Consider the following 13214-nt stretch of genomic DNA (forward strand, 5'->3'; position numbering starts at 1 on the left):
GAAGATCCTGCATTTTCCAAAGGGAGTGAGCCCGCCCAGGCCTGGATGCCCGCTGCACGGTCCTAAGAGATGCTTACTGTTCGGGCTTGTCCAGGGACTTGGCACTTTCCTTGTCTTTGGAGGACCGGCCGTGCTTTTCAATTTTTTCCAGTTCATCCGACTGTGCTCTCTGCAAATCAAAAGGCAAGATCGGGTCAACTGAGTCCCTTAGATAAGGATGATCTTAGTACAGCAAAACTAGATCCTATATAATACAAGCCTAATATGCAAATAGACAGAACAGCGGAGTGACCGGCAGAACGATTGGTCACTATGACGGCACTGACCACCAGGGGGCAGACGCTCAATGCAGGAGCTGCCCCCAGCCCACAGGCCCCAGGCCAGCCAAGGCGGGTGCCAGTGGGAATACCTCGATCGCCCCACTGGTCGGCTCATAGATCAGCCCTGATCGCAGGCCAGGCCTAGGGACCCTGCCTGTGCACGGATTTCGTGCACCGGGCCTCTAGTATTTTCATATTTCTTAGCATCCCTTTGTAGGAAAGCTTGACATCATTCATGAGGCATCCGAAAGTGTAAATATGTTTAATGGAAACCAGATCATCTCCAAATCTTCCAAATAGTGTTATTGACTATCAGTGATCTGCAAAACACTTATTTATTCAAGCATGTTTTAAAACAATACGTTCTTCTTCTCTTGCTCTCTGAGCTGTTTATAATCCCCTCCAGAAGGCAAGACTTTCATGTTAAAGTGGTATTTCTCATTAAGGAATCAAGGAAATTCAATTTGATCCTACGGTTGTTCTAAGATTGTTACAGGGGAAAAATGTATTTATTTACCCATTTCAATCATTGTTTATGGATATTTTTCCTTAGGGGAAAGAAAAATACAACTGAATTATTAAGTCATGGAGCGAAAATAAAAGGTTTTGATACTTCTGAGTTTTCTTTTGGATACAATAAAAGGCCTCATGCTTCTTTTCTTTCCCAACCTTTGATAATATCAAGCTAAAATTTTATCAGCGTAGTTTGCTTCTTTATAAGTGAGGGTCTGCATTTTTAACAGAAGGCACAAGACTTTGTAGACTTGGAGAATCACAAGTCTATTCTTCTTTATGGAGATTTTGGAGGTGTTTTATTTGTAGTCTTGTCTTAGTAATATCTTTTTGGATATTTCTCTTTGAAGCAAGGAAAACAAAAGCGAAAATAAACAAGTGGAACATCATCAAACTAAAATGCTTCTGTACAGCAAAGGAAAATACAACCAACGAAACAAAAATACAACCAAGTGAATGGGAGAATAGTGGGTGGGCAAAAGCAGGTCTATAGTTATGAGTACACGAAACAGAGTTTATTTCTTGTATTATTTATTAATTATTGTATTATTTTCCATATGAACAACTGTAAACCTACTTTTTCCCAGCCCTGTATATTCACAAAGAATATATCCAAATAGGAGTTGATATTCAAAATACATAAGGAACTCATACCACCCCATAACAAAAAAAAAATAATCTGATCTACCCATGTCTAACTCCAACTCCAATTCCCCTATGTACTACTTTCCGGAAACAGACTTTCTCACCCAAAATACATTCTAGTTTTTCACATCTGTGCCTTTGATCCAACTGCTCCATCTTCTGGGAATGTGTTTTCAACTCTTCTCTCAAACATGTTACCTACCGTTTACTCTGTAAGAATAGCCCCAAACATTGCCCAACTATGAAGATTATGCTAGTTCCCGCAAGGTCAAATAATGTTGGCTCTTCAGCAACTCCCCTGCTCTTTCCACACAATTCTATCCCAGCACTAATGACATTTGCCTGCAATTATTTGGTTGCATACTTGACATCCACCATGTGACTTGGGGAGAGGGGAACAGGGAATCTGTATGTCAGGTATGTTATGAATGAAATAGCTTTTATTGTGTTGGAATGGGAATCTCTTAGCAACTTTAAGGGGAAATGCTTCTGCATTATTTAAAGGACAATTTAAATTATCCTTTTGAACATTACACATTAAAGAGTTTCTGGCTGGTCTGCATACTATTTGTTGACTCATACTTCCTCTAATATTGAAAACTAGCTTTTCAAGAGATACACTTTTTATGATCCATAGATTCACATTCTACAACCGCACAGATCTTTCTTCTCCAGGTACAATGAATAACTGGAAAATATCTTTAAATGCCCAGGACTGAGGGGAATTCGCAAAATGGCAGCGGCACACGCACAGCAATGTAACGTTGTATGTCTAAGGGCTGAACAGCTGCTCTTCAGGGACCTAAAACCTTGAGCACTTAACCATATATTGGCAAACATGCAAGTAAACAAAAAGAAATTCAGAACCAAACACTCATGAGATGCCATCTGGAATCATTCAACCTCCTAAATAAGGTTGATAGGCGTTTTATATCCTTAAAAAAGACTTGGCTATTTATTTCTTTAATAACTTTATTGCACATTAAATTTTAGTTGTCGCAATCATGGGCCTCCAGGAGGAAAGGTAATTATCCTCTCAAGCTAATATGCCAAAAGCATCCAATGTTATTACTGTTCGTGCATAATTTCAAGTCATGACCCAAGCTTTAGTAAAAACCAAGGCTCTTGGCTTGTACTTATAAAACAATCAACATTTACTACCGTTGGAAATCTCTACCTTATATGACCATACACAAGCCAACCCTGAAAGTATTCTACATGAGCTATAATATTCCTAGCCGTAGGTACATTCCCAGAGCATCAGCAGGAAAAAAAAGGGATTTACAGGAGGTATCTCGAACATTTATGGCGTGGGGATGGAATAATTTACCGTGGTTACTAGCCAACTGCACTATTTCTCTGCTGCTCGCCTGCCATCATGGAAAATTACTGGGAAATGTTTAGTACACACGTGTCAGGATAGACAGTCCTCCCACGAGAGCTGAATAGTTATTAAAGAGCAAATGGCCAAGAAATACTCTCTGTACTCCACCGAGCTAAAAAGTGTGCGAATGTGCTCAAAGAAGCCAGAGGCACAACACGGAAGAATACAGTTAATATAAAAACAATGGCTGGTAGAGACAGACAGGGTGATGATCTCTCAACACCACACGCAAAGGTGTGCAATTCAGGTTCTTCTGAGGGGAGACCTCCTTCGGGACCAAAAGCAGCGTCGTTAAAAGGAGTAGCAAACAAGTGTTTCCATTATCCAACAAGGTTTGCATTTAGAGCTAATATCCAAGGACAAAAATAGCAGCAGGGATCAAAGCTGGAGCTAAACGCAAAAGTCATTCCCCAAATCATTTTTATCTGCGAAGAATTTAGTCTCCATCTACTTTATAAAGAATGTGAACACAGCACTAGATCTTTTCGCTGCTCCCCTCCTCTCTTTCCAAATACTAGAAATCTTGGGTCTCTCTTAGTTTCAGGTCAATACATGGTAAAGACAGGCCCGTGGTCTTTCCTAGGTCAGTAGTCGGACCAGAATTTCTCGGGGAAGTGTGAAATTTGGCATAGGCATCTTCCCTTCCCATCTGTGGACGCTGAGAATGAACGTGCCTGTTACGAAGGCCTCCTGGTGGCTATCTGGGTTCACATTCACCAACAGAGTCTCAGAGTCATGGCTAACCAGGGGTCTCTCCCGCGCTCTGTGCTTCAGGGAAAAGCCGTACTGTGCTTCTGCCATCTGAGTCAACCAACCCTTCTAAGAGAGTTCCTAGGATCTTATTTCAACTGTCCTTCCCTGTCCAATCAGAGTTGTGCAACTGAATCCTCCTTTGCACCTTCACTGACCAATCAGAGTGACTCCATTCTGAACGCTAAGGACCTTGCTTCTGGACCAATCAAACTGTGAGACTATGGAGCCCTCGTTGTCATGAAAACTGACCAATCAGGGACTGGGACAGGACCTCTTCTCTAATTAAGCCAGCCTCACCTCTGTTTCCATGGAGGGCACACGCAGCTTCCTTGTAAGATTGCATTTCCCCAGCCTGAGCTATAACCCCAGAGCAGCAGAGAGCTGCCTCACCAAAGCTGAGCTGGGAGACCAGAACTGCCTGCCTGAGCCACCTGCCATATATAATCTATAACAATAAAGGTACAATACGCTAATTAGACCAGATGTCCCTCTGAACATCCTTCCAGACAACCTTCCAGGGGAAACCAGTGACTGGAGGGAAGCCCAGGTCCCAGGTGCCAGAGGGAAGCCGGTGCCAGCAGCCGAGGGAAGGCAGGCCTGCTCGTGCACGAATTTCGTGCACCGGGCCTCTAGTACAAGTATATTAAAAATCAGAAGCAAAAGATATGTCGAATCAACTGGACATGTTATAAACTGCTTATAAAGAGCCTTTACTATGTGAACTCAATACCAGTCAATAACCTTGCGAGAACCGGAAAGACTTTTGGTTCTGAAAGCTCAGAAGGATGAAGTGTATTTAGTAACTGTGTCGTTTCTCCGGGTTTTAACTCCTCAGGAAACAGGAACCGGGAGCTCGGGATTGCGCTTTTTGAAATTAGGGTGTGTTTACATCTGGAGGCTGCCCCACATTCACTCACATCTAGAAGAGAAAGGCCGCTGCCAAACATATGCAATTAGGGGAGGGGGGAAAAGTTGATATTCTAAATAAGGTTTGTGTAGCAAATACTTCCATCTGTTACCCAGAGATCAAATGCGACTGCTTTCAAACAGCCCAATGACATGCATGCAAGCATCTGGCAAAAAAAAAAAAAAAAAAGCGTGTATTTATGGGAAAGGTTTCAGGTTAGTTATGTTATTTTGCCCTCCAGGATAAGCAGTGGAATGCTAAATAAGATTAGTCCTCATATATTTAATAACAACAAACTGAGTTTAAACACTACAATCCCGTTTATTTTTTTCTAGATAAAATTTTTCTAGACAAAATGTAAATGTTCCCTGCAATGCCATTAGTAAACAATAAAGGCGAAATTAAGATTCCCCTCAGATACCTCTCAGACCTGAACAGAATGATTACAGTTATGACAACACAGTAAACTTTGAAACATTTCCCAGGAGAACCCAAGCCAAGTCCAAGTGTGCACAGGCCACTTTTCCCTTCTGCAGATGCCGTCACATGAGCAAGACGCACATCAGAAAGAGTGACAAGCCCTAGCCGGTTTGGCTCAGTGGATAGAGCACCGGCCTGCAGACTGAAGGGTCCCAGGTTTGATTCCAGTCAAGGACACATGCCCAGGTTGCGGGCTCGATCCCCAGTAGAGGGCATGCGGGAGGCAGGCGATCCATGATTCTTTCTCATCATTGATGTTTCTATCTCTCTCTCCCTCTCCCTTCCTCTCTGAAATCAATAAAAATATATATTTTTAAAAAAAGAAAAGAAACTTGTAGGAAAAGCTGAGGCAGATCCTTGTCATAATCTCCACCACAGGCACAGGCCATGAGACTGGGAGGGGTCCCTTTATCGCCAGCTTCTCCCTCACACCCAGCTTCTCCCTCACATACAGCTTCTCCCTCACACCCAGCTTCTCCCTCACATACAACTTCTCCCTCACACCCAGCTTCTCCCTCATACAGCTTCTCCCTCACATACAGCTTCTCCCCACATCCAGCTTCTCCCTGAGGAGTGAAGAGTTTAAACTGCACATCTAGCTACTACGATTTTTCTGGCTCCTACACCCAAGGATCTAGCTGTTAACTTGCTTGTCTCTGAGAGCTGATGGGAACCAACATTCACTGGTCCCCTGGGGGCTGCCGAGAACAGAGCAACAGTTGCAACAAGACTACAGGCACTTACCACAGCTCCCCCTCCCGGCTCGACACACCATGAGCCCACAGCAAATTCCAGCTCCCAGCTTCCGCCCGGGGAAGTGAAGGAGTTGGCCTGGAAATCTTGCACCCCAACTTTTCTGGCCCTTACCAGAGAGACTGGCTTCTCACTCACTTGTTCCGTGCGTTTCTAGAAAGCATTTTGCCAAACCTATACTTACTTACATACATACAATGCACCCAGATCAGATTTCCTTCTTAATATATTTTTATTGTTTTCAGAGAGGAAGGCAGAGGGAGAGAGAGATAGAAACATCAATGATGAGAGAATCATTGATGGGCTGCCTCCTGCATGTCCCCTACTAGGGATGGAGCCTGCAACCTGGGCATGTGCCCTGACCGGGAATCGAACCCGGGACCCATCAGTCCGCAGGCCAACTCTCTATCCACTGAGCCAAACCGGCTAGAGCAGATTTCCTTCTTAAAGCAACAAGCCTAGCTGCGTACAGTGACAAGTAGTGTGTACGTATTATATACTCACACTTCCAATTCCTTCTATTACTCACATTCTCATAAAGCGCTTGAAGGGTCTCCAGGTCAACCACAGAATTGTCCAAGTTCACAACAGCTGTAAAAAAAAGAAAAAAGAAAGAAAAAAAGAAAGAATATAAATGCCATCAGCCACCTGTGAAAAGATGTCTGGCCACTTTTTCTTCTTCTTTCATTAATTGTTTATTTATTAGTGTGTGTTTTTTTTGTTGCTGTTATTGTTAATCCTCACCTGAGGATTCTTTTCCATTGATTTTTAGAGAGAGTGGAAGAGAGGAGGAGAGACGGAGAGAGAGAGAGAGAGAGAAACATCAATGTGAGAGAGACACATGGATTGGCTGCCTCTGGCACACGCCCCGACTGGGGCTGGGGATCCAGCCTACAACCGAAGTATGTGCCCTTGACCAGAGTCAGACCCACAACCCTTCAGTCCACGGGCCGATGCTCTATCCACTGAGCCAAACTGGCTAGGGCTGTGAGGTCTGGCCATCTTGAGGAGTGGTGACCAGAATAGTGTTCATGGCCCAGCAGTCAGTGAGGGTAAGGCGCTCACTGCAATGCATTCATTTGCCCCACTGCAAAGACCAAGCTCAAGGGATTTCAATGGGGGAGGGCGGGTGTACAAGTTTGAGCTCTCACTTGCTCCACAAAGACAAACCCTCATGGATAGGGCCCAGTCCAAAGTCAAAGCTAAGCAGTGAGTGTCTTTCCAGGACTAACTGCCTGAGTTTGAAAAACTTGCTTCACAGCAGAAAATCAGACGGATCACTCCTGTCACTGTCACATCCCCGTTTTACATTGGTCAATGCTCTATCTGCCGACACAGGAAACAGTTGACTCCAATCCCTCAACTGGTGGGCTTGATTATGTAGAAACGACAGGTGCATTTCCTGTGATACTTTTTTTTAATCGCTCTAATAAAAGAACAATTCTTTGACTATGGTATTGAGATGAGCACAGGTGCATCCTTAAAAATCCACTCTTTGGGGGGGATGAGGGGACAATGGGGGGATAAAGGCACATTTGTAATACCTTAATCAATAAAATTTTTTTAAAAATCCACACTTAATATACAAACTACCCATGTTTATCCGAGGGAGAAGTGGAATGGATCATCAAAAAGTGGGAGTATGTTCTTAAATGCATTTTGTGGCCTGAGAGTTGTATTGCGTTTCGGAATCGGTGTTGTATAACTCGGTTTGGACACTGGTTCGTTCAAAGCATTCTGTATGACCCACATACAGAGTAGTTAGAAATGAGGTCCTGATCCAATTTGTGCCAAGTAACCAGCGTAGCTCTTGTAGAATTAAATATTTCTGGAAGGAAAATCACAAAGTGGATAATCACAAACTAGTTGCATTTGTCTTGATAACGGAGGCATTTTACAATGTCTTTTCTCTCAAAGCTTAAAGCTCAAGGGACAGTTTCTTGTTGATTCTGGCAACATCCCAAGAAGGAATTAAGAAAGGCAAGTAGGAAACTGTAGCATATGATGGATGGGAATTCTAACCAAGATAATTTAGCTTTTCTGCTCGAAGCTGGGAATAGGGCCCATGATTCACCAACAAATATCATAGCAAATAGAATATGATACTCCCATCCTAATACTATTCCACTATCTCCATTTCCAAAAATATTAAGCCCCAAATATCAATCTAAGAATTTAAGACTCTCAGACCAATCTTTTCAGACCTTAGACTACATAGGACAACTTTATAGGACAAGCTGTGTTTCAAATCAGTAAAAACACTGCCCCAACTACCTTTGACGACATTTCAAAAATTAAATAAAAGGGATTAACAAATGATTTTCATGGAAGTAATGTGGCTATAAATAACATATCAAAATGCAGAAAACCCAAATAAAGATAGCAAGTTCATGTATGAAGTGACTCCCCTTTGGAGGTGTACAGAGTCCATCCCTTAAAAACAAAAACAAAAACAACAACAAAAAAAACCTTATGGTGAAGCCAAAGGTTGGTCTTCAAAATTCATTAGCTAATAATGAGGTATTTCTACATTCCTCTGGTGACTTAGCAAAAGATTGGTGGGGAAAACTATGAAAGAAATGCTAGTACTCAACTTCGTGTACCATTTCATCTTCGGAACCAGTAAAAGAAACACAATGAAATCATTCATACTCAAGTCAAAACTCATCAAAGATACAACTGTCTTCTGACTTCATCCATCATCCTAAAACATAATATTAGTCCTACAGGTTTTCCCCATACAAAGCCTTACTTGTGATTGTACGGAGGTTTCTCATCTTTTAAACTCATGCAGTATCAGGTACTGAAGAATATCTTAATAAAGGCCATATGGTCCTGACCACTGATATATCGTCCTAACCCTAGGTATATGGCCCTAAGCAAGTCCACAAGTTTCTAACCCATGAAACCTCGTTTTTAAAAATATGTTTTTATTGAATTCAGAGAGGAAGGGAGAGGGAGTGAGAGAGAGAAACATCAATGATGAGAAAGAATCACTGATTGGCTGCCTCCTGCATGCCTCACACTGGTTATCAAGCCCGCAACCTGGGCATGTGCCCTGACTGGGAACTGAACCGTGACTTCCTGGTTCATAGGTCAACACTCAACCACTGAGCCACACCAGCCAGGCAAACCTCATTTTTTTAATCATTCACAGAAAATCTCAATAGAAAGCAGCTCCATAAAATTTTCCCGTAACTGGCTTTACACTTGAGAGATGCTAACACGATTCCACGGGAATCAACTGTTTTTGACAAAACCATAGAATCATGCTTAAGTAGCTGAAATTCAGGAAGATTACATATTGGCAGATGAAGGGATTCAATGAGAGAGTTCCAGATAGTTCCAGAAGTAAGGGTAAAATATGCCATTTGAGAAGGGTTGAGGGTATTGACGGGCTCTATTTCCTCAATATCAAAACCACATTTTACCATTTTGGAAATCAGGATTCAGGCTGAAACTCACGTTACTCATTTTTTAGTGGCGTCTTCTAGGACTCCCTCTCTTAGAATCTGTGATTAGGCAGGTGGTACAGTTCCAACTGATAAAATTCTAAAATCAAGGCAATAATAAGAGAACGCATTCACTCACGTCCTCAACGAATGTCAAAGTGGTTCTTAAGACTCAGTGGCCACCCCAGCTCACTGGGCTGGTTACCAATTACTGGAGTTACAACAATTTGGAACAGGAGCTCTCGCAGTTGCCTGGCAAAGCTGCAACCTGGTTATGAGTGGAGACCACCTTCATCAAGGATTACTTCCCTCTTCAAGGTTTTGTAAAAGTTCAACATACAGAGTAGTTAGAAATGAGCCTTATTGCGTACCGGTTTTCTTGAATCCTTTACTAACTGAAAAATTTTACCCACATGCATATCCTATATAATAAAAGCCTAATATGCTAAGTGTCCGGTCGTCCGTTCAACCAATCCAAGTGTAATAAGCCTTATTATCTAACCCAAAGTTAAACAAGTTCCTTTTGTTTCTATTCATCAGATTTCTAGCTATGGCCACGGGAAGGGTTTTATATAAATACTAGAGGCCCAGTGCATGAAATGCATGCACTCATAGGGGTGGGGGTCCCTCAGCCTGGCCTGTGCCCTCTCGCAGTCCGGGAGCCCTCGGGGGATGTCCGACTGACGGCTTAGGCCCTAAGCCGGCAGTCGGACATCCTTAGCGCTGCCATGGAGGCGGGAGAGGCTCCCACCACCGCCGCCCTTCTCGCCAGCCATAAGCCAGGCTTCTGGCTGAGTGGAGCTCCCACGATGGGAGCACACTGACCACCAGGGGGCAGCTCCTGCATTGAGCATCTGCCCCCTGGTGGTCAGTGCACGTCATAGCAAGCGGTTGAGCAGCCTTAGCATATCATTAGCATATTACACTTTGATTGGTTGAATGGACGACCGGACACTTAGCATATTAGGCTTTTATTATATAGGATATGCATGTGGGTAAAATTTTTCAGTTAGTAAAGGATTCAAGAAACCAGTACTCAGCAATGTCAGCTTTCCTAGATTTCAACTTTCTTTGGGAGGAGAATTTGAGATTGTATGAAGGTGATCTTCCCTCTATTCCCTCAAAAGGGAAATGACTTTCATGGAATAGTTTTTTGATGTGGAAGCAACGTAGACCATGGAATCAAACTTAACTGCGCTTAAGTTCCAATTGTTCTTTGCTGCTACGTTACTTCCAGTTACTTCCCTTGACGAGCTTTCATTTCTTTATGGGGACAAGGGGAGAAGGAAGTCATAGAAAATATTGGCAATATTTTGGGTTGTGTGGGGACCAAACGCAGTAACCAGTAAAAGGATCTGGCATGTGGTTGGTTAATATGACTTCCCTCTTCAAGTTTTCGTACAAGTTCAATCAACTCTTCTGTCTCTAATAAGTCTTATTATCTATTCTAACCCAAAGTTAAACAAGTTTCTTTCTTTTTTTCTATTCCTATTTTAGTGCCCTCACATACCAAGGGGACAATTCCAACTGCATCTATTAAGGGTTGGCGCTCTTTTTTTTTTACTTCATATTTAAACTATTAAGCATTAGCTTTAGATTGCAGAGCATAAATAAATTCAAAATTCAGTAATGAATCTTTAATTCATATCATTTTATTCTCTAACATTCAAGCACATGCTAATGTGATTATACCTCTGATTAGAGGCCAAGTATTTCACACGTATTTCCCAGTCTCGGCTGTAAGACATTCAGGAACACCCATCGTTGCCTGGGATTCATCACATTCCCACCCATCCATTCCCCAGCAGGTCTGTAAAGCGGCTTTAATTACTTTCCCATAGTTATAGATCAATAAATGTTATTTCCATTGGACCAAGAAGCATCTGCTCTGTTTTATGTGGAAGGGTGCAAGGACGGAGGAGGTGTGGAGAGAAAACTCTTACACATGAAAAGATCATTCATTTATGTGTAAGGCATGCTAACTTTCCAGGATTGAAACATGGGGAGATTTCTGCGCTCTCTAAACGACTCCGTCAATGACCGTGTGTTAATGATCACTCCAAGATTAAAGGGACAGCGATTTTATGTTTTGGCCTAAAACTTTTTAAAATGCCGAGGATGTGGTAAGGAAAAAGAAGTACTCTTCCTGGCTCTTCGATCAACGTGCTGTGTGTCTTCGATCAAGATGCTGAGCTTCTCTGAGGATAATTCCTGTCTGCAGCATCTGCTCATCATGTGGGGAGAATAAGCCATTTTATAACAAAAGGGATCATTTAAGAAGCCTTGGAATAATTTACGGAATTAATTTTAAAATGTCTATTATTTGTGAACAGATTGGTTTAGGGAATAGAGACAGAGCTGAGAAGGTGCTAGATTCAAATTAGGTTCAGAATTAAACATTTGCTTTCCACAATCAAAACTTGCAACCATAAATAGCTCTTTAAAAAAAAAGATTTTTTTATTGATTTTTAGAGAGAGAAGAGAGAGGAACTTCGACAGGCTGCCTCCTGCACACCCCCTACTGGGGATCAAGCCCACGACCTGGGCATGTGCCCTGACAGGGAATCAAACCAGCTACCTTTTGGTTCACAGGATGACACCAAACCAACTGAGCCACACTGGCCAGGGCAATAGCACTTTTCTTCATGAATCCATTCGTACCCACTCTCTTAAATCCAATACGCTTTTCACTAAACCATGTTGTTACAAAATGACGAGTGAAATCGCCAATTTTAACACCCAAATAGTCAATTCTACCTGATATTAAAACTGTCTCAAAATAAAATACCCAAACCAAAAAAAAAAATCTATTTTCTTTTGATTTAAAAATATTGCAGTACATAAAATGTACTATCAACCAGGGATGATAGACACAATGTAAGAAACAGTTGTGTGCTGGTCACATGACATTGTACACCCAGGTACAGGAGCAGGTGACAGTCCTACATCTATATCCCATTCCCTGACACCTGGTCTCTGCTGCTAGTGTTCTCCACAGCCACCTTCTTCATCACCAGAAATACAGGATGTGTTTCTTTTTAAAATATATATTTTTATTGATTTCAGAGATTAAGAGAGAGATAGAAACATCAATGATGAGAGAGAATAACTGAAAGACTGCCTCCTGTACACCCCTCTACCCCCACTGGGGATCGAGCCCGCAACCCGGGCATGTGCCCTGACCGGGGATCGAACCGTGACCTCCTGGTTCATAGGTTAACACTCAACTACTGAGCCACGCCGGCTGGGCAGTAAGATATTTTTCATATATGAAAGTTGAAGGGGCCATAATAATAATAATAATAATAATAATAACAACCCATATTTTCTGCATGCTTACTGTGTGCATGCCACCCTGGAAGGTATGTGCATGCCATACTTTCACTCTAGCTACCTTCACGGTTCAAACCATAAAACACAAGACAATAATATGTAATGTCACATCATCACCTGGCAACCAGCACTGGAGGGCCGTGGTACACAGTGGGCCCTGATATCTAACCGTCTCCACCACCTGTGGGGCGTGCAGGAGGCAGCCAATCCATGATTCGCGCTCATCATTGATGTTTCTATCTCTCACACCCTCTCCCTTCCTCTCTGCAGTCAATAAAATATATTTTAAAAATCTTACTAATCTCTCTCCAAATCAGTATCTTGTTTGAGAGATTTTAGACACCCTACGTTGAAAACGTTCTTGGCAAAAGGAACAAGGAGTGCCGGGAGCCGGTCCATGCTTGCTGTTTCAAGGGACCTGGCATATATGGCATACGGTTCTTAATATGTTTGCTCACCTTCTTGGCGCTGTGTTTTAACCAAGGTCACCTCTCCGAGAAAGGTTGAATCCCCAGGTAGGGATTTTCCCCTGAAGTTAGGGAGGGAATAAAACCCCTCAACTAAGTGCCAGGCGGGTAATTAATCCCTTTAACTACGAACAATCATGCTTAAACTACATAATCTTTTCTCCCTGGAATGGAGATAAGAAACGCCCTAACCTTTGTAATAGAGAT

At 42.4% G+C, this 13214-nt stretch overlaps 1 protein-coding gene across 1 annotated transcript in view; it reads right to left on the reverse strand.

Annotated features, from left to right (window-relative positions):
• FMN2 (formin 2) overlaps positions 1-13214 on the reverse strand; it is a 126799-nt gene that overhangs the window by 57843 nt on the left and 55742 nt on the right. The window contains exons 8-9 of the mRNA XM_059677745.1: positions 6285-6346; positions 78-169 (exon numbers count right to left, since the gene is read on the reverse strand). Coding sequence (XP_059533728.1) covers positions 78-169; positions 6285-6346 — 154 coding nt within the window. The remainder of the gene's footprint in view (positions 1-77; positions 170-6284; positions 6347-13214) is intronic.

The sequence above is a fragment of the Myotis daubentonii genome, chromosome 20 (genome assembly GCF_963259705.1).
Source record: "Myotis daubentonii chromosome 20, mMyoDau2.1, whole genome shotgun sequence".
NCBI lineage: Eukaryota > Metazoa > Chordata > Mammalia > Chiroptera > Vespertilionidae > Myotis > Myotis daubentonii.